The 27321-nt window shown below is 37.9% G+C and overlaps 1 protein-coding gene across 2 annotated transcripts in view; it reads right to left on the reverse strand.

Moving 5' to 3' along the window:
* Nucleotides 1-564: 564 nt before the first annotated feature.
* The window catches only part of dagla (diacylglycerol lipase, alpha), a 41815-nt gene continuing 15058 nt past the window's right edge, over nt 565-27321 (reverse strand). Inside the window, exons 2-21 of one of the 2 annotated variants that reach the window (XM_032560228.1) lie at nt 20341-20442; nt 20004-20215; nt 19808-19909; nt 19568-19706; nt 19396-19483; nt 18279-18413; nt 18107-18184; nt 17819-17943; nt 17332-17482; nt 13010-13093; nt 12336-12413; nt 12049-12129; nt 11670-11812; nt 9859-9927; nt 9709-9781; nt 9325-9533; nt 8308-8434; nt 4817-4980; nt 4622-4639; nt 565-3970 (exon numbers count right to left, since the gene is read on the reverse strand). In XM_032560228.1, coding sequence (XP_032416119.1) covers nt 2878-3970; nt 4622-4639; nt 4817-4980; nt 8308-8434; nt 9325-9533; nt 9709-9781; nt 9859-9927; nt 11670-11812; nt 12049-12129; nt 12336-12413; nt 13010-13093; nt 17332-17482; nt 17819-17943; nt 18107-18184; nt 18279-18413; nt 19396-19483; nt 19568-19706; nt 19808-19909; nt 20004-20215; nt 20341-20435 — 3264 coding nt within the window. In that variant the 5' untranslated portion in view covers nt 20436-20442 and the 3' untranslated portion in view covers nt 565-2877. The remainder of the gene's footprint in view (nt 3971-4621; nt 4640-4816; nt 4981-8307; nt 8435-9324; nt 9534-9708; nt 9782-9858; nt 9928-11669; nt 11813-12048; nt 12130-12335; nt 12414-13009; nt 13094-17331; nt 17483-17818; nt 17944-18106; nt 18185-18278; nt 18414-19395; nt 19484-19567; nt 19707-19807; nt 19910-20003; nt 20216-20340; nt 20443-27321) is intronic. The other variant, XM_032560229.1, reaches the window with a different exon arrangement.

A 27321-nucleotide genomic window follows, 5' to 3' on the forward strand; every position in this document is an offset into this window, starting at 1 on the left:
AATAATATGCTGCACCTACACACTAACTTATAAAAAGCTCCAGCAACTCGTGTTGTACTTCACTCAAAATATATCTGCACTCAGCATCTCAAAAACCACTGACACAGCATCAACCAAAACACAAGCTATTTTAGGGAGAAATCGTTTCCTCATACAAAAGTACAGAGTACTTGGTATCAAAACTCACACGTTTACATGTGCCTCTGCATTTCAGCACGTTTTTCATCTCTTAGTTTACGTCTAGTAAACTAAATGATAAATAATATTCAGTTCACCAATATCTTAACCCTGTTAGGGATGCAAGTTGCAGTCAGTAACAATAAAAATAATGCATGTACATTTGCATCCCAAAAAGTAGAATATCATTGTAAAAATGTATTTATTCCAGTATTAATTCCTGCAAAAGGTGTCCTAATATATTGTACAGTGCATGAGGATACTTTTTAACAGGCCATCTATTTTTTAATTGGTTTTATGCAATATTTTAATTTAGAATTTAATTGTTTTATGACATTCCGAATTTCTGAGATGCACCTGTTATAAAATAGTTATGACAGAAACTTGTGGTTTTCTCTCATAGTTTGTAGTTTATTCCATTACAGGCAGGGCAGTGAGGAAAAGGGTTTAAATACATTCTCATCGTGGGGCAGGAAAGGAAGGGATGCAAACCAGGTAAACATGGACAAGACATAGTTGAATTATTTCTTTTTCAATATACTGTAGACGAATTTGTATCTGCCAATAGTCTGAATAAATAGCTTCTTTTTCTCCTACATGTCAGTACTGATCTTTTCAGGTAGTCTTATTGTTATATAGTTGTTCTCTACATGACTCTTGGAATTCATCTTACAGACATCTGCATAAATAAGTACACATAAAAGACAGTGCTGTACACATCACAATGGAAAAATGGTACTTTCTTTTTGCAGAGTTTAGTGTATGAACAACTGCAAACAAAGCTGCTGCTAGAAGGAACTGTCTGGTCCAACAGTAGTGTGTCTATCAGGACTGTCATACTAGTGTAGGTAATGCCTGATTTTAAACTGATTTGACCAGTCTGCTGCGAGCGATCACAGCAGATATCATTAAAGAAGTTGTGCAGATAGCTAGTGAGACTCGGACTTGGTCGTGGCATGGCACCAAATGTCGGTCTGTAGCATGCCTCATCACTTTGAAGAATTTGTGAAAACTAAAAAAAGAAAAAAGAAATAATAAAAAAAACAAAACATTGTGCACCAGCTATGGAAAAATGTTTACATGCCACTGACAAACATGGGAACAAAGGCTTAATTATAGATAACGTCTTGCATTTAGGAAGAGCTTCCCTAAAAACTGAGATAAGAAAACACTGACATCAAACCAATCTGTTGCAGGATAATAAAACCATTAAATATAGCGTTAAATGTGAAAACATTTACTGTACTAAAGAATGCAAAACATGAGCAACTTGTCACACCCAAAGTGATATAGACAACTTGATGTCATTCGTGAATTCAGTCCAACTTCAAGGATGATGAACCGGATTAAAGGGAAGTAAACACTTTGACCTCTAAAACTGAAAGCACCTTCAGAACAGGAAAACAAAATGATGTCCTGATACACTTTAACTTCTAATTAACCTCTCATGATGGCTGAGATATGGTGATTATTTCTGGACACGTTCAGAGCGTATTTACTGTGACTTGATGACAAGACTTGTTCTATACAAGCCATGCTACTTTAAATGCATAAAGCATGCAAACTCTGACCTGGGCACATTGCTAAGAGATTTTTAAAGAAAATTACACAGCAATTTTAAGACAATTTGTTATTAGTTCTAAAACAACGTGCAGCTGTCTTGTTTATTTTTTACATGAAAGGTATGGCAGCGTTTTAATGTCAGGATGACATTGTCTACATGTTTTTGTGTAACAGTCTAGATGGGAACTGATAGAACTTGAAATGAAATATTGAACTGAGCCTGTTTAAATAAAGTAGGATCCTTAGACATATAGAAAATTACATTTCATAAATACATTTGGCAAGACAATTTGTTATCTTTTCTTTTTTGGCAAAAGGGGTAAACTGAGCAATATGTGTGCAATAGTAACAAAATGTCAATCTAAGTGGCTTAGTGACAAGTTCTCCATCGGAATAACTTAATAAAAAAAAGTTGTCATGCATTATAAAGTGTAACCAAAAGACTCTAAAAACATCCATAGGCATCTGTAATAACTTTGTCACAATCACTTTATGTTTAAGACACATGTATTCTCACCAACATAACACACTCTCTTTCTCCAAGTCAGTTCTTTGTAGACCTGAGGAACGTTTCTTATTGTTTTTTCACTTCTGTTTATAAACAAATATGTCCCATCTTCACATTCTGGATTTAAAAAAAATAGATAAAACAAAACAAAAGCTGTACAAGCTTTCAGAACTGCTGAAGATGCAGGAAGAGGTCCGGTACACCAACCCAGATGATGTGCCTTTGCTAACCGTTTCTACAGCATTAGTTTCAGATTTCCTGCTCAGTTAACAAGTCTCCCTTTGCATTTGCTAAATCAGGGACTGGATGAAATGCAGAAATGTTCCCATGTGGGTCAGACGATATTGTTCTGGATTGGCATTGTGAAGCTACAGTTGTGAAGCAGCACAGCCCCCTGGCATGCAGAGAGAGGTATCTTCTTTTTTGTCATTGCAATACTGTGAAAATGTCCCCTGAGTTCAAAGGGGACACCTGAAGAATGGATATGGTGTACCTGTTGGTCCCTTAAGTTCTGTCACTGGATCTCTGATGAGTGATTGCATTCCACTCCATGCGTGTGTTGTGATATGTTTGAAAGTTTGAATCACCAGATCTCTCTACTTAAAGCACAACAGAGCCTTCAGAGCATATTAAACCATTGATGATAGTGTATTCTCTTCAGGACAGTGACATGGGCTGGATGTTCGTAGGGAGTGAATGGTTGGCGGGGCACCCTCGCTTGGCGAAAGATCGTTGAGCTCCTCAGAGGATGAGAGAGGAAAGGATGGGGACAATGATATGCCTGAAGAGGGATCAGCAGATCCAGCAAAAGTGCGTGGAGGCTTGGGAACAAGGTTAGGCTCGAGTGTTGCTCTGGCCAGCAGCTGTGCATCATCCAAGTGCTGTCCATCTCCAAGACATTCACCCTGTCCAAAAGAACCCCTACCCGACTCTGACTCTCCATCAGACAGGTCCAGAGGAGGTGAGCTGCTGCCGTCCAGTCTGAAGAGAGAATCTAAGTACTGTGCGAACTCTAGCACAGCCTGACTGGGGTTCCCATTTGTTAGCTGGGGTGGAGCAGTAGAAAGGGCTAGACTGGTTTCTTCACCCAACATGTTCTGTGTCATCTCCAGCTCCAAGTCCTCTTTTTTGCTATCCATTAGTCTAGAGTCAATCTGTGGGCTAAGTGGAGTATTTGGAGTGCTCCCTGGGCTGTAGACACCAGGTATCTGATCCCCATCACTAACCATTGTTGGAGCTGCATTAGACTCATGTTTGAAAGGCTGAACACACTGATTTAAAAGAGCTGGGGAATGGGGTCCACTGTAGCGTGGTGTGGCAGGAGACAGCCTCATAGGGTAATCTGGAGTGGATCTGGATTCGTGTGGGGTAAAGAAGGGTCCAACTTCACCTAGGTGCTCTGGTGTTGCCGGGCAGAGGCAATCTGCAGCTAACAATTCAGTACGAGAGCTGAGAGATGGGTTCTCCTCTGGTATTGGGGCATCCAACGGGAAAGGTAGGCTACCCAACATCGGCGAGCCCCTGAAGGCCGCTGATGAGCGCCGAGAATCCAGGCTGTAAAGAGACTCTGCATCTGAGAGACTCTCCATGACGGCCAGTGGTGCCTTACGGTCCCTCAGCTCCACCGCAAGGCGCTCGCGTGCTCCACGCAACACTACAGGAACTGGGGGAGGAGGGCACTCAGAGAAACCATCCAGAGATATCTCAGACTGGGCACACGAACTGGAGGACAGGAAAAGAGAGGGCAGGAGAGGGATGACAAGGACAAGAGGAGAGTGGGGGACCCAGAACACAGGATAGACAATAAAAGTGGGTCAAAACAACTTTTGGCGGGTTAAAGAAGGGAGGGAAACAGGTGTTAGTATTGACACTATATCTACATTCTCCAAACTATGTGCCCAAGGCAACATATTAGGTCGATGGAAGAAAACACACAGACATCAGACTAAAAGGACCAGGGGTGCTGATCATTTTGCTCATGCTTCCTTGTGTCCATGAATAGGATATTTTTTTTTATGACAAAACAACTCAAAGAAAGGATGTTTCATATCATGTCATTTCTTTTAAACCTCCTTACATGGCGTATCTGAAACAAGGATAAAAGTTTGCATAATGAGAGGCACCCATGGAGCGTGTGCTAGTAGTGCATGTAAGCTCTTGGATTAGCATCATATCCAAAGGGTAAAATCAGATTTCAAACATTACTACTATCAGAAATTCACACTGACTTAGGACAAGGACTGAACCAGAGAGGGCGAGGTGGAAATTGAATACTACCATACGTTACAATTGCTCTGTGGATAGACAGCGTGCAGGCGTGCAAGAGAGAGGGGATCATATTGTGCAGAGTTAGTACTAACATGCCTTGCTTACCGTAACAAAGGTTTTTCTCTTTTTTTTTTTTTTTTTTAAACAGACAGACAATAATTTGAGAAAACAAAGTAGCAGTTAGTATCAGTAGTATGTCTCTTAGCACCACATGGTTAAACTAAAGCTACAGGCTAAGGATGAAGTTTCACATGTTCTTCGAGGCTCAAGCACACTTAAAACAGTGCCCGGCATACTAACCGAACGCTGCTGTTTCTGCGATGGTGGGTTGTTGTGGGTGTCGGCTCCTGAGAAGCTGCATCCACGAACAAAGTCTCAGGGTTCAGATCTACTTCTGTGGGGCTCACCATAATCTTGGCTGCCGACAACAAAGCCGTTTTTCCTTTATTGTAGTTCTCCAGAACCTGTTATTAGCACAGAGGCACACACACACGCGCACTTCAGAGGACGTCAGAGATAAATGGTGACAGGTTTGGGGGATGTGCAATGGAGAAGTTGAAAAAGTGGCCAAGCAAGTGAAAACAGATAAAATAGTTTATCACTTGAAATGACAAGAAACTTTCTGAAAACAACCACAAAAAAACTGGCATATTCATCAAATTACTTCTTTTGTTCAAGTCTTTTTTAATAAAAATTACAAGCAGACTCACTCATAAAAATCCTAAAATGCATTTAAAAAGCCTTTAGATTACCCCCAGGACATAAAATGCTTTCAACAAATGTCCCAAAATTACACAAGACCAGACATGTTTGCATCTGATTAAAAAAAAATGTAGCATTCATACAAATGAAAGTGCAATCTAAAAGATAGCTTACAACCTGCTCAAAATGACATTAACCACACACAGTAAACCAGATACCTCAGGGAGAACTGTTCAAGGCCCACAATACTCCTGTGATACAATAACAAAACATATTTCAACTTTGTGTGCTTAAAAAATAAATAAATAAAATCCCTCTTTTCTACAAAGTAGAAACAGAGCAAACACCAAGATTACAAATGTTTAGTAAACTTTAATGAATTAATACATTAAAACAAACATACACACAGAAAAATGAAGTGTTAAAATTACATGTGACAGAGATAAAATACAACAGATATGATTTAATAAGTTAAAATGCTATTAAAATAAGTCACTTGGTTATATAGAAGGGTAGGGAGAATTAAAACAACATGTTATTTGGCAACGTGCAACCCCTATCATTTCAGTCCATCAATACTGATGTATTATTGATGCAAGGGATAAACTACTGCAAATATCCATGACCAATAACAACTATTGCATCACTTGTAACTGATTGCCGAATGAGACAACTGATGGCAGAAATGATGCATGAATGATGAGGTTGTACTGCAGTCCCAGAAGTTGCACATTTGAGTGGTTCATATTCTAAATGACACAACATTTGAAGTGTTTTTCCACCTTTCAGTATTTAAATATGTAAGTCTAAACACTGAGTTTATACCAAGTCCAAGTAAGTTTGTATTTTTTAAAGAAACATGTAGACTTTGTGGGAAATGAGCAAAAAAAGCTGATCAGTTTGTTTTTCCACCTTTCTCTGTGAATAAAACTTGATAAAAGTTGAATATTTGAAAAAATGAAATGAGGGAATAATTATCCAGAAAGAAGCGCTGCACTTACTGAAAAACCTAACCAAGAGTGGTGGAAAAAAAGAGCAGTTAATGAGAAAGAAATTACATTACCATGGAAACTCTGAACACAATGAAAACTTGTTAGATTGTGGAACAAGCATCACAAATTTTGCACCAAGGCTCTTGACTGAATGTACAGTGGCAGACAAAAGGCTGGAAAAGAATCAAAAGTTATTTTTTTAAACGTCACCAGAAAAGATAGAACATAGTTAAAAATGTCTTTAAAATAAGTTAGAAGCACATTACAAACGACACCCTAAATTTGTGGCCTAATTTCAAAGCTTTTCCTCACTCACATTTAAAACAGTAATTGCCCAACCCTTGTAAACTTGTCAGTTAAATCTCCCCACTTTCTACTTTTTCCCAAGAAAAGCTGCGATGCCTTGATGTATTTAACCATTCGTTTATGTGGAAAATGCAGCAAAGCAATGGACGACTTCTACAAGTTAGTCTCAACTTTACTACCACTGGGGTTCCTCTAGTGAGAGGTCTTTTGTTGTTTTTATAGTGGGAGGAAAGGGAAGGTCTCTCTTTTAAAAAAGTCATTCCGTTCTTCTAAAGTTGCCCTAAAAGCCAACACCAAAACAGTAACAAATCCGTCTGGCCTTTTCATCACATCACAAATAAGCAACAATTAAACTAAGTGCTTAAATTGGCATTTGAACTGAGAAATAGCTTTAATACTGAGTGTTATAAAATCTTACAAATTCCCTTATCTTACAGTAAACTGCAAACCACTGGAATTTGCAAGGAGCTCTGTGATGCTACTTTGAGCGAATCATTTTCAGTAAGAGTGGAGTTTGACTCAAGAGACTGCCCTTCAAAAAGATGGGTAGGCATCACATCTTCATTAGAGTAATGGATGCATGGCACAGATTTGGTTTTTGCTGGTAAGCATGAATCATTTTCATCTGGAAGAGCTCCTGTGTGAGGGTGTGAGGAGATGTTAGAAAGTGAAACGACAGACATCAAGCACGGCTGGGAAGAAGAGGTGCACCCTGACAAAGGAGGAGGTGGAGAAACAGACTCGGCATCTGGAAAAGAGAGAGAAGTGTGGTCGGTTGGACGGAAGGGGACAGCTTCGTTTTCTGTGTGGGATTCAGTGCCAGACAGGTGTTTGTGGGCGATGGAGGAAGTATCAGATGGAAGAGGTCTGGGGGTTAGCTCTCTTTGTGGGATTATAATCAAACTGGTGTTGCAGGATGACTGACTGACTTCCAGTTCCTCCAGTTCCAAATTTTTCTGCTCTGCAGGGGGACAAAATGGTTCCAGTACCTGTTGAAACACCAGAAATATCACACCAAAAACTAGGAACAAAAGGCAAATACACACATCCAAAATCAAACTAACCTACAGAACTTACAACACCCATACACAGACAGAGATATAAGGTCTCTAGCCACAAAAAGTGCAAACCCCGTAGTTGGATCCTTCACATGCAGACATACACATTGACATCTCGTTATCAAAACAGATGTTCAACATCCTAGAAGAACCAGAGAAGACCACGAACCAACTGTGACAGAACAGTTCCCATGCTTTGAGGACCGACAAAGAGAAAAAAAAAAAAGACAAAAAGGTGAAGTTGTGGGTTAGGGATTAACATGCACAAATAAACCTATCAATAAACTTGTAAACTTTCTACTGCTTCTGCATACAGTTAAAAAAATGTGTGGACTAAAACATCAGAAAAGCAAAATTGCTACCATGTATCAATTTAAAATGTATTTTAAAGGATTTACTTCCTATGCGCAATACTAGAAAACATAAGATACAGTTATATTAGAAAGCAACCAGATAATCTTAATGGAATTAAAAGGCTGATCAATCCTTTTCAGTGCTTTAAGAACATGGTAGATATTTTCAACCTTCTGCTGTATACGACAGTCTGTCATTCTACAACTCAAGTTAGTCCCATTTATAGCAAAAAAACACATTATCTTTTATGTTAGAAGCATCTGATACATGTTCACCATCAATTTAATTACCCAGCACTGGAAGTCAAGAGCAAAACAGGAAGGACAATTTGAAAAACACCCTTGGAGAGAAATGTAAACATGCAAAGAATGAAACAGACCTTGTTCAGGCCCTTCATAACCATGTGGGGCATGTGCTCGTTCAGCATGGCCGGCGATATGATGACCTCGTTGAACCCCTTGTTGTCTCCCCACAGCGCCGAGTATGTCGGCTCTTCCTGTCCACAACTAGAGAGGCAGAAATCCATCAAATTCACAACACATATCGATTTTCTCAACATATTGAAAAAGGCAAGTACAAATGTTTTTGTGAAATTTAGCAAGTATATAGGAAAAAACTATTCAGAGAGGAATGTGTTGAAGATAGGATCATAAAACTCTAAAAGGAAGCTTGTTGGGTATTTTTTCTTACTCTGGTCTTACAATCTGCATAATAAATGATCTTGGTGTGAATGAGATATGCTCTGAATTGAGACTTGGAGCGTTTACATAAATGTCCAAAAGTATGTGAGTAAAATGAATAAAAGAATGCTTGTCTGAAATAGCAGTAGATGTTGAGGATATTTTCTACAATGAAAAATGTTTTCAGCAATTTTTTTTTATTTTTATTTTACTTCGAAGAATCTCCAGTCGTCCTTTATGTGACATAAAAGCTTTCCAAGCTTGAAAGGATGACAGATTTTTCACTCAGTTTCAGTTCAGTTCTTGTATATGGCTACATTCAGAGCATTAATTTTTCCCTTCAACAGAGGAGACATGAGCCCCAAACATAGGCAGTGTAGATTAAACAACTGAGACTTGATGTATATCTCATGTCTTCTCTTTGACCTTAGCTGGACTTTCTAAATCCTAAACTTTTAGGTTTACGATTTAGATACTGTTAATGTGTTTTGGACATTATTTTTATGGTAAGCACTCGAGTTTCAAATAAATATTACAAAACCTGGTGCATGTCTTCATGTTTCAGTCCAAACATACTTGTGAGTTGACAATTTGATTACAAAAGACAGGACATTAAGAAAAAGCATGACTCATGTCCACCAATGCACATCTTCAAAATCTTCACAAAATGTACTGGAACTGCATTGTTTTTAGAACTTTTTGAATAGTTTTCTGACCATGACTCTGGTGGATGGTTGTGCACCACATGGATGATCCTGCCAGGAGGGTAGAGAGGAGTGGAGGCTGAGAGGGCAATGCTCAGGTCACTGGGGTGTAGCCATAGACGACTGCTGGGGGGTGCTGCAGGCTGAGATGGAGGATCGTCATCTTCTACTGGAAGCTCTGATTTGGGGATGCATTTTGTGCCTCCCACAATGATCCTCCACTGTCACAAAAATACAAATATTACTTTTCAAGTTAATACTATTCATTGTTTCTTTATAAAGCAGTTTGTTATATAACTGGTTGATAAAACTGTATTTATGTGGGACTAATTGACAAAAAAAAATATGTCAAAGTTAAGTTAGAGTAATCTTTTATACTACAAAAACTGAAATTACCTTTGGCTTGTTACTTTTCTGTAAGACCTCCAGAAGGTGTCTTCTAAAACCCTCCAACTGGGACAGGCCGAGCCTATGAAAGACAAGAGGCTTTAGCGGTAATACTGCTGGAAATTAATCACAATATATTTGATACATTAGTAGGAATACCTTGGTACGAGGTCTTTTCCTAATACCACAGATGTAACAAACTCTTTGGAGTACTCCATGGCATCCTCACTGGGCAAACAAGACAACATGAGAAACTTGAATAACGTAAACAACTTGTGTGAAGAGTGGGACGGGTCTGAGCCAAAAGAACAACTTCCTGCTTCTGCAAAACAGTTGCACTTTAATAAATTCATGCATAAAGGGATTATCTGTTTTTTTACAATACAACTTTAATGAACTTAGACTAATCCAGAATTTGATATGAAACACACTGAAACTGCAGCATTTCTGATTTTCAACAGCATAATTTTCTTCCTTAAAAGGAACTAAAACTCTGTGAAAAGGTATTTGCCCCACATATGCTTTTCTTCTACTTTTACTTTTTTGTTACTTTATAATTTAGCAACATTGAAATTTTTTCTTCCAAAAGATTTCGGTCATTTTGTTTAAAACTATTCATAGGTGCAATATAAATAGCTTCATGCTCATATGCAACAGGATCCCTGTCCTGTTGCATAACCCCAGTGGTCTTAGGTTGGTGTCATAGACTGCTGGCTAGACACTCCAACTTTGGAATTTTTTTTTGAGAACTGTCATCACACTACTGATCCATGAGCTTCCCCCACCCCCTAATAAAAAAAATCATAATGCATTATGTATTTGCTTTCATATAAATTTTAGACCATCATGACGTAAGCATGATCTGAAATGTGTAAAATTGTAAAAAATAAAGAAAAACAGAACAAATCTTGGGGGCAAATAGCTTTTCAATCTCGGTTTCTAACATCACATTGTTCTACATGGTGCAAAATGAGCTTCGTCATATGTTACTTTTATTACCCCCATAGCACTGGAGTGACACAATTTATAATTTAATGCATTTGGAGTCTTTATTCTAGCTCTACTGAACAATGCTAAGTTCACTGTGCAAGACGCAGTGCAGTGCAATGAGGGTAATGTGATTCTGTACTATGCATCTTTCATCGATAAAAGCATGGATAACATTGCATATTTGTGGCATGCAAAACCTCAAAATCCATTTTCACAGCAGCCAGGCTAAAAGTGAACTCATCTAACTGCATAACGTGTTCACAGTCCATTTCATTACCACAGAACTGACATGTAGCCCCGTAGACTCTTTATCTAATAAGCGCTAAGGTAACATTAAATGCTCTTCTAGGACGTTAACATGTTTTGGTCGTTGGTCACAATTCTCTGGTGGTTCTTTCCAAAGTCGTCAACTATTTTTGACAGCTTTAAATAGAACATAAATATAATAGAGATAATTATCTCTACTCACATTGTTAACATTTCTAAGTAAAGACAGGAAACAATCATGAAGCCTGTAGAGGTTTTACAGTTGCCAGCAGTGTTTCACATGCATTTTACATGTGATTATTTAAACAAAACATCAAACAAATACATCAGATAAATAAGTTCATTAATTTTGAATGTATTCTTAAATATATAAAATGAAAAATATTAGTTTAGATATATGTATTATTTGCATTCAAATTGTGCACAAATATTTAAACATTACAATATTTCCTAGTTTTGGTACATTAATCTAGACTGATTCTGAGCTCTTCTAGAGGACATTTCAGAGATTTAGAATTAAGATGCAACAAGCAACTTAAATAAGAGGAGGTGTTTATTGTGCAGTAGTGACATGCGAATGGTTCCTTTAAAAAAAAAAAAAGCACTCCATTTCAAAACATAACAATTCTACCTCATTTAAGCATTTAATGACTTCTTTCAATTCTTAGAACAGAACTGGGCTCACTTTTATAAAATGAAACAGGCTAAGTTACCTTAGAAGGCCACCAGGTGGAGAATAAGAGTAGCAGTGGAGTGTGGGATACTGAGGTCTGAGCAGGAAGGAGAGAATAGCAGCAGTGCCTGCACCAAGAGAGTGGCCGACTATCACCAGCCCATAATGCATGGTGCCCTTACTCTGTGGGAGACAGAGACATTACACTCACTACAGCACTATCAGCACAGCAAAGAGTTGCTCTCACAACAAGCCTCTTTAGCTGTTGGCATGATATCTTCTTAGCACAAATGGCATTTTATGGTATTTACACATTTAGCAAAGCTTTGAATAAGGTACAGCAGTTAATGTGAGCACACAATCTACACAGAATCCCTACTGCACCAGTCATATTTTACACTGTATACTGAGTCACGCACCAAGTCTCTTCCAAAAGCTTGTGACAAGATCATTTCCTGCTCCAATTTCTTCTTAATGTATTCTGCTGAGTACACCATTCCCTGGAGAGAAATAGAAAAGGATTCAATAGATAGAGGGCAGTAAAAAGATAGAGAAAAATGAAAAGGAAGTCATTCATCTCTTTTCACAATATCCAAACCAATTACTGTGCAGTTAACATTTAATATGACCCCTCCCCACCCCTCGGAAAACAGAGAGGGAAAAAGCGAGGGAGTCTGAATCGCCTTGGAGTTGTTCAGTCTCTCACCTTGTGACCAAGCCAGGTCCCATGCTGCCCCTCCACAGGCAAACGCTCAGAGTCTCCTGTCAGATCAGTCAAGGCGTCCTGATTCACACAAGACAAATGAGGTGAAAAGAAAAGGGAAGAAAAAAATATCTAAATCAACGGCAAAGGAACAAAAGTAGTTGCAAAGAAAATCCCCTCACATAAATGAGCAGAGGGTATAGAAAATGTTTTAAATACACAATTTAAGTTCTTCATCGCCAGTTTGTTTGCAACACTTCTTTAACAAAACAAAACAATAGTGTTGGCTCATATAGCTTGTCATTTAACTTTATGTTATTGAAACCCTTAATATTCTTTAATTAATGGTAGGACGTTGTGTTTTTACTTCATGCTGTATATCTTTGGCCAAGTTGATCATACGTTTTCTCCCTATAAGCATTTTATCTTTGTTACACAATAAATCCATTATAAATTGCATGTAGGACATTTCTCTAAGAGTGGACAGTCACGCTCTCGTTCTTTACGTGATGGGTGTGGGAGTTTGAGAGTGTTGCAGCGAAATATGAAAATTTCACCTGTTGTTGAAGGTGTTGGAGCTTAGAGGTGCTAAGGAGGGTGGAAGCATCTAACATTATGAAAAAAAAAATCTATATCTTTATGATGATGAATAATGGAGAAAACAAAAGGAAAATCACCTTTGGCGAAAGGGTTCCTCTGATACTGATGACAACTTTCTTCTTCGCATGATCCACCGCCACAAAGAACGGAGTCTCGTAAACCTGTTTAAAACATGCACAACACAATAAGCGGTAAATGCAGGTTCGTGTTAGGAAAATTAGGAGACATTCTCATGTCACCACACAACTGAAAATATCACCGAGCAGTGGCATTAGGCTCCTGGGATGTTTCTCCTTTTTACGTGGCCTGAGTGTGGGCAGAAAGAACTCAATGTAATCAAAATGAATTACTACTGCCCAAACTTATACTTCGATGAGTTTTATTGGGGTTTTTTTGTGTTAACACCAACACAAAGTAAATCCATGCTCAGTATGAAAGATTATCGACTCGATGTGATCAACTGTCCACTGTTGCTACACACTTGGTCAGAAGGAGAAATTGCAGGTAGTCAGTGATGGTTGAGGTTAAATAGTAACCCTTTCACCAGCTGGCATAATAAACTGAACTTGACCGTATTAATCTATAACTAGGATCGAACTAGTCTGTGACTGTCTTATTTATTTAGTTTTATACATTTTCATTGCCAACTCTGGCTAATTTCCTAATAAAAGCATCTTTGAAGCATGATGCTACCACCACTATGAACCAGATTCGACAAGGTGGGTTTTGCTTCTAGTCACCTTGAACCAGAGCACCTGTTCCACAGACTTCCCTTGCCCCCTACCTGGTTTGTGACAAACTGCAGAAAGTGCAGTATTCTGGTATTCTATCTTCAGCTCTCCAACTGAGCCCAGATTTGTGGAGTGCATCAGTAATAGTTGTCTTGTCTTCCACCTGAGCTACAGCTCCCCAGAGGCTCTTGGTTGCTTCTCTGATGAATGTTCTCCTTGCTTAAGTTTCCATTTGTTAGTTTTGACATAAAAATTTAACTTATAATTCATAATCAGAAAGCAGCTCTAAAACTGTTGCCTGAAAGTTGTGGACAAACTGTACCTGTCCCTGTTGCATTAATAAGTAATGATATTTGTTTAGCCTTTTAGAAAGTGAACTTTGAGGAGAAGAGAAATACAATTAATTACAAAAAAGGTAATATATGCAGGACTGCCCAATCCACTGGCATGTGACTCACAGATGGGAAAAAGCAGAAAAAGGAAAAAGTTACCACCAGATATAATTTGTATGATTGGAGCGCTACAGCACATGTTTAAATGTCAAAAGGAAATCTTGTCGGAATTTCTGCTAAGTCCCATCATTCTAACTTTAATAAAAGAAACATAATATAACCTAGAATCCCCCTCTAAAGGACGTAAAGCAGCTCTTGAAGCTTTTCAACTGTATATATTCTTTCAGTTTTTTTTTTTCTTTTTAAATGTACACACTACAACCTGGTACTAGAACAACCGAGTGCAGAGGAAAACAACCTTACCACAAAAGACAAATCGGAGTCTCATTGACAGAAAACCGACCGTTTGCTTGGTATGTCAAAGGCTTAATTATGCTGCCGCTGCTGGCAGAATAATGAAGGGATCAGAATAAATTGGTCATAGAAAGTGCTTTCAAACTGTAGATTGAGTTCCAGAATAAAATCATCAGCATGCATTCAAATTCAGCTCTCTGACCATCTCTGTTACTGTCATAAAGGGACATCAGTTCCTCCTCGCTCTGTCCTCACACGTCTCCCACAGAAGAGAATAAAGGTACAGCGCTGTGTCGAGCAGGCTGTCTGAAAAGAGTTATAGTTCCAGCAGGAAGCAGACCGGCACCCCCGGCACAACTCTCTTCTTAGCCATCAAGGCCTTTTCCATCCTGGCACGGTGCACTGTCTTAAGTCAGTGAATTTATAAATGGAAACACAGTGCTGGTTAACCTCACTGAGAAGCACTGGGCTCTGGAAATTAGTGGCTCAAGAACAAGTTTTAGTATTGGTATAAAAATATCTTTGCAATGCAATGAGGAAACTATTTCAATATCTTTAATTGACTATTCTAGAATATAAAAAATGGCAGACAAAAAAAAATAAAGCTCCACTTCTCTTCTAATTACGACCGCATTTTACTATGACAACTGGCTCACAGTTAAAACTTATTGGACATCACTTTAATTATGTTCTAAAAATTGTCAGGGCTGTGACAAATTTACGACAAAGGTACATTCATCATCATCTTGTGAAGTGACTCCAGTTACTGCACTCACGCAAAACTGCTGGTCCCCCTATTCCAAAAGGAGGCGTCAGCATTCAGGTAATTTAGGTAAATGGAGTATGGATGAAGAATAAATTATCTTGTCACATTAACAGTTTGGAACAACATTCATTTAACTCTGGGCTTCTTCAAATGCTGAGAGCATTTGTAGTTTTGCAACCCTTGACTTACGCAGGATGTGAACAGCTCTCACGCAGCCTCCAGCATCTCCGTAACTACAAGTCGTGCTAATGTAATCAAGACAAGATGCAAACGAAGAACAAAACCCACACCTCAATCCAAGGAGCGATTATGCTGACCCACTGTTTTACATAGCATTTGTTAGGCAAAGACTGTGTCTTGTTTACAGTGTTGCATGCGTTTCTGTGTTTTACCATGTGCAAAACTATTCATACTTCATTTCATTTTATTTATTTATTTATTTTTTTACATTTTGTCTCATGACATCCACAAGTTCCATTGTATTTTATTGGGACTTTGTTTATCAGACTAACATTGTGAAAGAGAAAAACGATACATGGTTTTTAAAATGAACTGAAATAAGAATCTGAAGCTGTGGTGTGTATTTGTAGTTAGCCACCCAGAGTCAATACTTTGCAGAATCTACTGTCTCTGTAATTAAAGCTCCAACTCATGTTGCTCCTAGTCTTACACATCTCTAGAGATTAAATATTTGCACTTTCTTCTTTGCACAACAGCTCAAGATTCTCGATTACATTCCATTACAACTTTGGCTGCAACAGAATGATTGCGATGGCTTCTGATAATGTCTTGTAGGTAAGTGAACTCCCACTCTAGGCTAAAGTCTTTCATGGTCTCCAATTAGTCCCACTAAACCAGTGATCCTTCTTCCACATTATTGCTGTGTCTTCTACAAGGTTGGTTGTAAATTGCAATCTGATTTTTTCTGGCTCTCTTTAACATTGACCTACCCATTGTCACTCTTATACAGGGGTGGGCAACTCCAGGCCTTCAGGGTCGGTCTCCTGCAACTTTTAGATGCATCTCTACTTCAACATACCTGAGTCAAATAATGAGGTCATTAGCAGGACTCTGGAAAACTTGACTGCACTTAGGAGGTGATTCAGCTACTGGATTCAAGTGTGTTGGATCAGGGAGACATCTAAGAGTTGCAAGACACTGGCCCTCAAGGACCAGGATTGCCCACCCCTGCTCTTATATGTCAGGTTTATGAATGCTTTTCTCATATAGGAAGTGGTCGACTGCACGCTGCTTTAAAATCTATTATTGTGTATGCATTGCTCACTGGCAGAGTAGGGACTATGCTGTGCCAACGTGCGAGCTCTGCCTCAAACTTTGAAATTATTTTCTGTGATCTCATATGGGTGGTTCAAATCAAAAGCAAAAAACCATACATGTCCACCAAGACACAGGAAAAGCAGGCAATTTCTCAGTATGGAGCTAAAACACATGATTAAAGAGATATTGGGACCAATTTCTTTTTTTTAAAGCTGCTATTTGGATGACCACTTGTGGGTAAAAGGTGACATTAAAAGACTATATCAATTAGATGTGTCTTTATATTACAATACAAAATTGTAGCATAAGTGAGTACCAACTGATGGTGAGTCACTAAACTTCTGTCAACATCAATTTCCCTCATTAACATATTTGATTACACCCTGCTCAGCAGTCCTCTGTCCTGTTTTTGACTCTAGTTTCATGGTGAGAGCAGCTTGTTGGATTTCCTATGTAAAAGCTGCCTCATAATTGTGCCTTCAACAGATTCTGCCACATGAGCTAAAGATCTCTGAAGCTCCTCCAGAGTTACCTTTAGGATCTTGAATGTTTCTGGCCTTTGAGGGTATCAGAGCAATAGGAAATGAGAAGTTTTGTTTCCATTTCAGTTTGCTGTTATTTTGTGTTGGCTCATTACATAAAATCTCATTAAAATACAGTGAAGTTTGTGACTGTAACATAACCAGAGTTGAAAGGAAGGCACTCTATGTTAACTTAAAAACAGGGGTGACACCACAATTTCCTTCTGCAAGGCATTTTAAATAAAACATTTGGATGATATTGTGGAACCCCTGTACAGCATCCATCCCTCATTCAGACAAGGAAATAAATCTTACAACACTTCTGGCTACTTATGGTCTAGTTGCTGAATTACTCACAGCATCGTGGCAGGATGTGTAGACAATGTGAACCTGCTTGAGATCCCTATCAAGGAAATGTCTCCGTATGGCAAGGACATTGCAACCGCAACAGTTGTCCTCCTCCACTGTGACGGACTGAGACAACCGTGAGCCAGACACCGATGTGCAGCTGGACACAAAGAGAACGGTAACAGGGGCGACAAAACAGACCGGTGTTAGATTGTTCAGCAGACTGCAGATGAAGTGGACAGAATAGAAATGCAGCAACAGCAAGTAAGATAACAGGGATATAATTAGCATCCCAGTGCAGGAAATCTGGGTACGAGCATGTGATAAATTCAACACTGCTTGGGTCAGTGAGTGGGTCTAACTGGAGTGGTATTGTCTCGGTGGATTACCACTTGGCAAGTGTTGACGCATGCGAAATTTGATCTGGGCTGAAGAGGCTCAAGAGACACAGAAACCAAATAGATATAAATGTGTGGGTGTGTGTATGAGTACTTACGGACAGGAGCTGGCGAGGCGGCACAGCCCACAGCCAGGCTTCCTCATCAGGTACATGGGCCAACCGTACGCAGCCAGGGCAAAGAGCATATAATAACACACCTCCTTGTACATATGCATCTCCACCTAGGAGGAGCAAATGCATAAAATTTGCATCAGATTGAGTGCAACAGGAGAAGCAGCACATGTCTTTCAATTACATCAAGTAGAAATGTTATCTTTGTAAACATTTCTACTTGTAAATGTAACAAGACCAGAACATGAGCAAAAATCAGGAAAAGAAACTCACAGAGTTCTTGAGGTCCAGATACCTAGTACTACGAGTAACTGGTATCCCTGACAAGAATGCTATAATGTCATTGTTGGCCTGTAGACCAAAAAGAAAAGCAAAAGTTACATTTAAATTTGTATTTATTTACTTAGTTCCATAAAACAATAATGGAAATCAGAAAGAGTGATACCTGGCCCAGGATATTGGATCTTTTCGACCTCTGTGTCTGGCGGAGAAGAACCAGTCCGGCAATAATATCACTGGGCACAATGTCCAGGTCTCTGAAGAATTCTGCAAAAAGGCCGGCCACTTCTGAATATGCATCCTGGTCATGAAAGCAACAGATATCAAGATAAGGGGACAATACAAATAAAACGTTTGAAAAAAATCAGTACTGAAGCAGCATAATACTTTGATCACAGTCGCATCAATGAGTGCAATATTGTAATTAGAAAGGATTGTTGCAACGTTAAGTAGGCTGTAGTATTTCTGAGGCCATACTTCAAAACTCTATATACAAAAAATAGATTTGACTAGTGGAAGGGGCCTTTAAAGCCCACAATTTATATAGATTTTGGTGACCAAGATGCTAACTCTTAAGAAGAGTAATAAAGATGGAACAGAAAAAAAATTGAGGAGAATTAAATTTGAATACAATCAATACTATCTTATTCAACAATAATGTTGCAATTTCCTGTTTTCTTTATAATGTGCAGCTTGGATCAATATGTAACATCTCAAATAACTTGTGTGGTGTAGATTAACCATCATTGGTCAAGTGGACAATGTAAAACTAATTAATTTAACTTAGTTCGCACTGTTGTAACCAACAACATCCTTGGGAGAACGTCTCGATCAAAGAAATGTAAAAAGTTATTGATTAGAGAGACGTAGGGGCCACTTAGCTCAGCATTTTGCCTCAGTAGCTTCATGGTAAATAAAAACCAAAGGAAAACGTGGCTGGGGTTCACTCCCAAATGCAACTTTGTTAACCTCTAGATAAAATAAAAAGGACCCAGTGCTAAGTTGATGGTTTCTAACATCTCCTAGAGACAGCCTGTCTCTGAGATTGCACATATCGCACATATATATTGGAGCCATTATAAACTATTGCATGTTATTCACATTAGAGCATTTGTCGGATTTCCACACACTGAAGACATTTTGTTGTGACCAAACAACTTATTAAGTGTCACTGGGATTTAAGTTCAACTTTTTATTCATTTAGAGAATAACGTTTCACATTTGTTCTCTTAAATTGACTTTACAACAAATAGCGAAGAGGTTCAGGAATTGTTGCGACTCACCGATTGTGTATCCTGGGCTCTTGTGCAGCACATGAAGAACTTCAGTCTTCTGCTCCAGCTGCTGGCCTGGCCTTCTTCTAGTCTGTGTCTAACAACAAGAAGAACACAAAGATTTCTGTTGTAGATTCGTCATACTAAGTGAGAGAGAAGAATTTAGGGAGCCTGTTTGAACCTGAGAGTGTATGTGGTTAGGTTCCGCTGACGCCGACGGGTTGCTTTGAGTTTGACAAAAGTCCGACCCGTTGGATCGAAGGTGCACATGAGGGTAATGCAAACACTGAGTATCACCAGCCAGTTACACGCAACGATTCCTGCAAAGAATGTCAGAAGGATATTTTAATGCCAACATAAAAAGTTTGGGAATTAAATATTTTGCTCTCATTTCTTATATTAAATAATTTTTTCCACATACCCAAAGCCAAGTTTTTTGCAGTGACATCAGAGCACGGCTGGTAATACTGGACGAGCCAGGCAATGCCTACTACAGCATACACTAGCTCAACTAGTAGAATGGCTAAAAAAACAAAACAAAAAAAAACAGAGGATTCATGTTAATCCAATCATATACCATTCAGAACCAAAACTCATTGTGAGCCATAGTCTCTTACCTAGTCTGATGTAAATCACATACTGCACAGCTTCCCTGGGCTGTGTGTACAAAATGCTGCCCCTCATACTCAACCACATGATGGCGCTCTCACATATAAGGCAGCTGACAAGGATGCCCAAGTATCCTCGGCCATGGTCCACCAGAGTGACAGAACACGACAGGTCTGAGCCGTACCGAAGGCCGAAGAGAACCACGGACAGAACCACCAACCTGGGTTGGAACGAGAAGAGAGAACTTTGTCTTTCTGCAGAGATTTACTGGTAGGTCCGATAACCAGATACAACATTCTGTGGAGTGGAGGGGGAATCCATACAACTGCTGAAACACTGACTCACCAGATGCAGTGCAGCAAAAAAAGGAAGAGGGCGGGCAACACTAGGTCATCACTGCCAACTGACCAGCGCCGCCTAAACATCACCATCCCAGGCATCACTGCCCTGTTACGGAAAGGAAACAACAAGTTTCGTCAGTGTCTCAAAATTCATATTAGATCAATTTTTAACTCTTTAATCTTGCATCCAAAATGTTCAATATCACATTATTTCCTATTAAACATTTTCTCCCAGCCTGCATAGTCAACGAGCTAAAAGCAGTGATAAACGTGCAAAACTGTTATAAACCTTTAGCATATGCTGTCAGAGAATATTTAGATCTAATAAAGTAAAATCGTAGAAGTCAACATTATCAACGTGTTAGGTATCCATTTTTTATTAAGATAAATAATATCCAAAAAACTCTACACTGAGAAGCAGAGGTGAGGGAGATGACATTTAGAAAATAATGACACTTTGAAAGGGTGCAACAGGTTAGGTAAAAAAAATGAAAGAAAACATAAGATTTAATAAATGATACACTTGTTAGGTGGAAAAGCTGCTTTAATTTCACGCCATCTTTAAAAAGACAGATTACTGTTGTTTCCAGCAGGTTAAAAAATACATTTAACAGTCTAGAAAAAAAAAATCCAACCATAGAACTATTGCCTGGCAACATTTAAAGTGTTCAATCAGTTTGAAAAGGCTGTAATTCAAATAACTTATTATTAACTTAGTTTTTTAATAAACTCATGTGGTCTGTTTAGTTTTTAGGGGGAATTTGACATTTGGTCATTAAAAACGTTTATTAGGCTGACCAGTATTTCAGTTTAACTGATGAGTTTCATAGGAGTTAAAACTGAGGAAGAGGGTAAGAGTTTCAACAGCGCTGCAGTTTATAGAAGAGCCTTTAACAAGTTGTCACATAGTCATATTTCATCTCTTGTTCATTTTACTCAACCACTGAGGGGAAAAAAAGCATACTTAGTTGCCAGACAGCTAAAGGAAAGCAGTGCATGTCTGAAACATGTCAGTTTACATGTTACTTTAACAAACTGACTGTCATTAACAGGACCATTTCTGAAATAACATACTTTCTGTTTTTAAAATAATCAAATTTGAAAACCTACAACCAAGACAAGTCTTGGTTAGTTTCAGAAAACAAACATAAAGCTTTCAAACATGTGTTTATTATACAGCTCTGGAAAAAATTACAAGACCACTTAAAATGATCGGTTTCTCTCATTTTACACTTTATAGGTATATGTTTGGGTAAAATAAACATTGTTCTTTTATTCTACAAACTACTGACAACATGTCTCCAAAATTCCAAGCAAAAATGTAGTATTAATTTGCAGAAAAAGAGAAATGGTCAAAATAACAAATAAGATGCACAACAAGTTCATATTCATTTAGAAACAACAATACTAATGTTTTAACTCAGGAAGAGTTCAGAAATCAATATTTGGTAGAATAACCATGAGGTTTTCAATGGTTCAGTGCAGTGGTCTCTTATTTTTCCCAGAGCTGTATTTCAGTAAGTGTGATAAATAGTTATTCGCTGTATTTCATCCATAACTTCATTTGTGGGTCAATTTCTTTGTACATACAGCTCTCAGTAACGTTGTGTAGAATATTATAGAAAAATCTGACATTTGTTGTTCGATAGCTTGGGAGAGAAAAAGATTTCAAGAATCTTTCATCCATTCTGTTACAAACAATCAGAAAACTGGGCATCTTGTTGTCAGCTAACACATTCCCGAATCCCCTGGTCCATAGTACTTTAAAGATGAACCAAATTCACAGTCCAGAGGCTTGGCAAGGGCAAGGCAACACTTCTGTCCTTTGTTTGTGTCTAGCTAAAAAAAAATAAAAATTAAATTTTCTTCAAATGTGGCTGTTTATGGATCCTAGCACAGATTATATTCTAATTATTTGGGATGGGACAGACAGGAAAATAGAGCTCTAGTATTTTAAGTGCCATTATGCCTCCATTTCTTGACAAAACTTCTAGATTGATGACCACATTCATTTTTCTGCCATCTAGGAGATCTAGCATGCGTTCAAAGCCTTTATTCCTGTTCTCTATTGCCAAACAAATGATCATTTACTATCGTGGTGTCATTGGTGATCAGGAGACACAATACACCAGAATTTGTCAACAACACAAAAAAGGTAAAAAAGAGTCACAGTCCATTGTTTTAGTAATCAAAGCAAACTGAAGGTCTTCAGTTCCAACAAACTGAAGACCTTGTGAATGGTTACAATAAAATCCCTTGTTTGTCAGAAGCACAAAAGAATGTTTGGTTCATAGGACAAAATACATGCTGAAAACAATGCATCATAGTTTAACTTGCATAAGATGAGTACTAATTGGCATCCCCTAAAAATAAGAGATAACAAAGTAGCAAAGTAGTAACTACACATAAGTTATAACGCAGTTTTACTTGTTGGTGAGGCTTCAATTTTCTTCATATCTGAGGAACCAGAGTTATCAAACTCTTTAAAGATTATTTTTAAATAAATAGTGACCAAACCAAAAAAAAAAACTATTGATTTTAGGCAATTTAACCAAAAAAGTTTAACATTTATATACGTACATAGATCACTATACACAGAATTAAATATTTTGAGAATTTATTTCTATTAATAGAAAAAGGATGGCTTCCCTCTAATGAAAACTCAAAATTCAGTTATATAAATTATGTAAATAGCAAGGGATTTCTTTATGCACTTTTGACAGAATAATCACAAAGTGCCTGAGACAGGAAATATAAAAAATGAAAACATAATAAAAACAATGAAATCCTACAGATAATTTTTTTTTTTAAATACTAGAAAGATTTTTAAGAAAAGCATGGCCAATGCCAATAGTCTTCAGCTGCATTTTAAATGAGGAAAAGTAAAATAATGGAGGCTTGTTCTGCACTCGAGTTGCAACAATCTGGAAAGAGTGAGCCCCTTTAGTTTTATATCTGGTCTTTAGAATAACGAGTAGATTTTAGTTTGAGGACCTGAAGGCTCAAGTTGGAGTGTGTTGCATTTACCATCTAGTAATAGTAGAAGGGAGCTTAAACATGCAGCACCCTGAATGTTAAAAATTAATTTTAAAATGAATAGGTAACCAGTGCAAACATTAAAAACAGGAGTGATGTGGCTCCACTGTCGGTTCATGTTCAGACTTTTTCTGCAGAGTTGTGCATCAACTGAAAGTGTTTGAGCTTTGTCGTTGACACATCTGAGAAATGTCCAGAGTAGACAAGAGGAAATAAAAGAATGAAAAACCACATCCAGTTCCTGTTTTGACACCAAACTTTTTTTTAGAACATTTGGAAACATTTCACAATTTAAACATTTTGGTTTGAGTGACCTTCAAGAGAGATTGATTTGTTAAAAACAAGAAGTACCAATTTCTAAAAGGATATATTGAAGTGTCAACCTACTGAAAATTTGTTTACGCACCGTCTATGCTCAATACATGATCAGAGCTCCTTTTGTGTGGATTACATCATCAATGTGGTATGGTATGAAGGTGATCAGCCTGTCGCTCCATTGAGGTGTTCAGACACTCCCAGTAGTAACTTATAACTGATCTGCATTGTTGAGTATGAAACAATGCCATTTTCATAGAGCGGCTTTGGAATTTAGGTCAAGCCAACTAACTTGCTTGACCTGATCTCATGGTCTCTCATAGCCCAGACTGGATACAGTAGACCAACACATAACATGGCTCTTAAAATCATCATTGTCTGAGGAAATATCATGATGGACCTCAAGCAACTTTTATACTTACTCTTCCTCTAGAGTCTGAGGTCTTGATTAAAAATAATTCCAATTCCACTAATTTTCTCCTCAATCCAAGTAAGAAACAACAGATGTAACTTCTGGTACAAGAGTTACTTAAAACAAGGAAGTAAAAGTTGTAGCCTATGTCCAAGATAAGTCTGTGTGTGGTGGCTCTTGAAGAACTGAGTCTTGCCAAAGTCAATACCTTGTGAATATCCTCCAAATTCTTGAATGGGCAAAGCAGCACAATCCTTTCAAGGCTGCAGTTATTCCAGTTTTTCTTTCAATCACTTTGATTAATAACTCTGAACAACAATCTTTGCAAACAATTGCCTTTTGCAGCCTACCCTTCTTGTGGAGATTGTCATCAACTGTCTACTGAATCACTGTTATGTCAGGAGTGAGTAGGCCAACATAATATCTCTGTCACAAAAATCTGTTTATTAATCTCATGTAATATTCTAATACTCTGATCAAATTAAGGTAGGGTTGGATAATTAGCTGTGTGAGTCACGATCATCAAAATTAACTAAATATAGCCTTGAAATAAAGCACTATGTGTAGTCTTAATAATATGCACCACTTTTGAACTGAGTTAAATACAATTGCTTATTTATATTAGTCTGATTCATTGAGGTGTACCTGTGTTTTACACTTGTTTCTAATTTAATCTATTAAATGCCATACTGAAATTGCCATGCTGAATTCATTCTCCCCCCTTTTTAATAGATACACAGGCATCTGAACAAATACATTAACACATTTGATGAGGTAATAAACTTTACTGCCAATAGCTTCAGACAACTGCACTGAAACAGGCTGAGGCAATACACTATAAAACACAGCTATTAAAAAGTAAAAGCAGAAAGAACAGAATGATTTCTCTTGAAAGAGAATGACGTTTCACATGTTCAATGAGAAAGATGTAATTTGATGAGTAACACTGAATGTAAAGAATTTTTTTCCACTAACAAGGATATAGATTTTACTCAGTCAGATTAACTGCTCTGACTACTGTGACGCATTAAACTGGAAATGAGTCACTTCATGGCCCCTCATGTGTTCTGGATATTAATGTCTACTGTAAAAAGAAATAACAGGAACTTTTTTCACATAACAGGATGTTGTAACACTTTCCTCCTTTTTGGGCTGCCAACAGGAAGCAGTTACTGATGGACCTAGTTTTGTTGTGAATAATTTTAATCAAAACCAGAACCTGCTCGACGTCTCATCATCCAGCTGAAGCTGGAAAAAAAATGAACACGGACATTTGCCATTTCTGCTTGACAATAGAGTAAACAATAATATGAGCCATACTTCTTGTTTTATTGTATGCTGTATAAAACTGATTGTTTTTATTCAAATTAAGACAATTAAGGGCGATTTCACCAGCCCTGTTTAGTTCACTTTTATTGAACTCTACTTCATTCACCTAGGAAGTCTGGTTTGCTTGAGGAGGTGAGAATGCACAATTGAACTCTGACAGCACCACAAAAAAGCTAATTCTGTTCCACTTACAAACCTGGGTCTCTAAAGTGAACTCTGGCGCAGTTCAAGTGCATATGTGGATGCAGACAGCTCCAAAAGCAGAAAGTGGATAGCTCAAGACATTCTGGGTAAATAGAAACGGCTCCTGGTGTTTTACCAAAGACATAAGAGAAATCCTACAACCGCTAAAATTTGATGCCACTCCATTATGTTTACATTTTACAAAAGAATAAGTTGCCTTCATGTCTTCTTCAGAGGTTTTTGTGTAGTTTCCTTCAGTGGTTCTTGTTGCAGCACCACAACAGGTGAGGGGGGAACAGGTTTTTCAAAGATTTGGTTTGAAAAACCAAATGGTGCTGCGAAAGAGAACTGCATCAGCTGAAAATGTAACAAATGTAATTTTGGTCCGCAGATGGACTGAGTCTACCAGACTATCAGGTGTGAAAACAACCTAAAAGTCTAAAGCCAAAAAAAAGAAAAAGAAAAGAAAAAAGTCCCCAATCTTCTCAAATTTACACTCTTCCAGTGAAAAAAAAAACAAAAAAAACACATCCTCTCCTAAAAACTCAATCTGGGTGAAGTAACATCAATGAGTCAATGAGGACAATTGGAAAAATAAGGTAAGAAAGAAATGGCAAAAAAAAGAAAAGTTAACAGATAAACTTCTCCAAATGTCTTTTAGGCCAAAACAATCAGGTCAGTTACACTGAGAGAGTCCACTTTTAAAATAAAAAGTCCATAAGAAATCAGAGACACATTAATCAGCACTCTCCTCTGGGCAGATTGTTGAAACATTTTTTCTTACTCCCAGCAGAGACCTCAACAGTGAAAAAACATATTGACATAATTATTAATCAGAGGAGAACTCAGGATTCATTCTTTTTCTAGTGCACATCTGCACACTTTCCTCTGGGAACTATTTAACAACATGAAGACACCCAGTTCATACAGTATTTTATGTACTTTACTTAAAAGGAATACAAGTTAGTATATTGAAATATAACAAAATTAATTGTCAGAGTATAGATATACACAATCAAAGATCCATATGCAGTCAGTTGAAAAAGAAACAAACATTTTCATGAAAGTCAATACAGAAAAAAAAATCTAAGTTATTTTTTTCCTGTTTGGCTTAATCAGTCTCTCACAGAACTGTGGAGGAACTTTCATTTGGCCAACCTCCGTGTTGTTCACTTATTGAATCTTGTTCAACGAGTGAACAACAGTTAAACAATGTTGTTCACTCATTGAGGTTTGTAGGCATTAGACCATGTACAGCACTTTTAGGATGAGGTTTGAACCTTGACTGGGCCACCCACTGTAGATTCGTTGCAGGCGTTTCTTTCAGATCATTCTTTCTTTCGATTTTCAATTGTCACACCTCATGGTCAATTTAAACTTGCAGTCGTGCCACCACAGATCTTAATTTCTGAGACCAGTAATCTGCCCAAGATACCAGTCAGAGCTGGTCAGACGTGCCGATCATTTAATTAGGCACATTTAATCAGCAGCACTTTTACTCTTAAATCCTATGGAAGCAGCTAGAGTCACAGCTTCTCCATTGTATTTTGTCATGTGATTTGTAAAACAAGGTCAAATTTAAGTATTTTTAGAACCTGGATCAAATCAGGTTATGTTTGTTATAGTCTGATGCACAAGGCAATAGAATCAAAAGAGGATGCACTTTTCATCCAACTAGTTCTTGTCTCAAATCATATCAGCAACTGTTTT

The sequence above is a fragment of the Xiphophorus hellerii genome, chromosome 4, assembly GCF_003331165.1.
Source record: "Xiphophorus hellerii strain 12219 chromosome 4, Xiphophorus_hellerii-4.1, whole genome shotgun sequence".
Classification (NCBI taxonomy): Eukaryota; Metazoa; Chordata; class Actinopteri; order Cyprinodontiformes; family Poeciliidae; genus Xiphophorus; species Xiphophorus hellerii.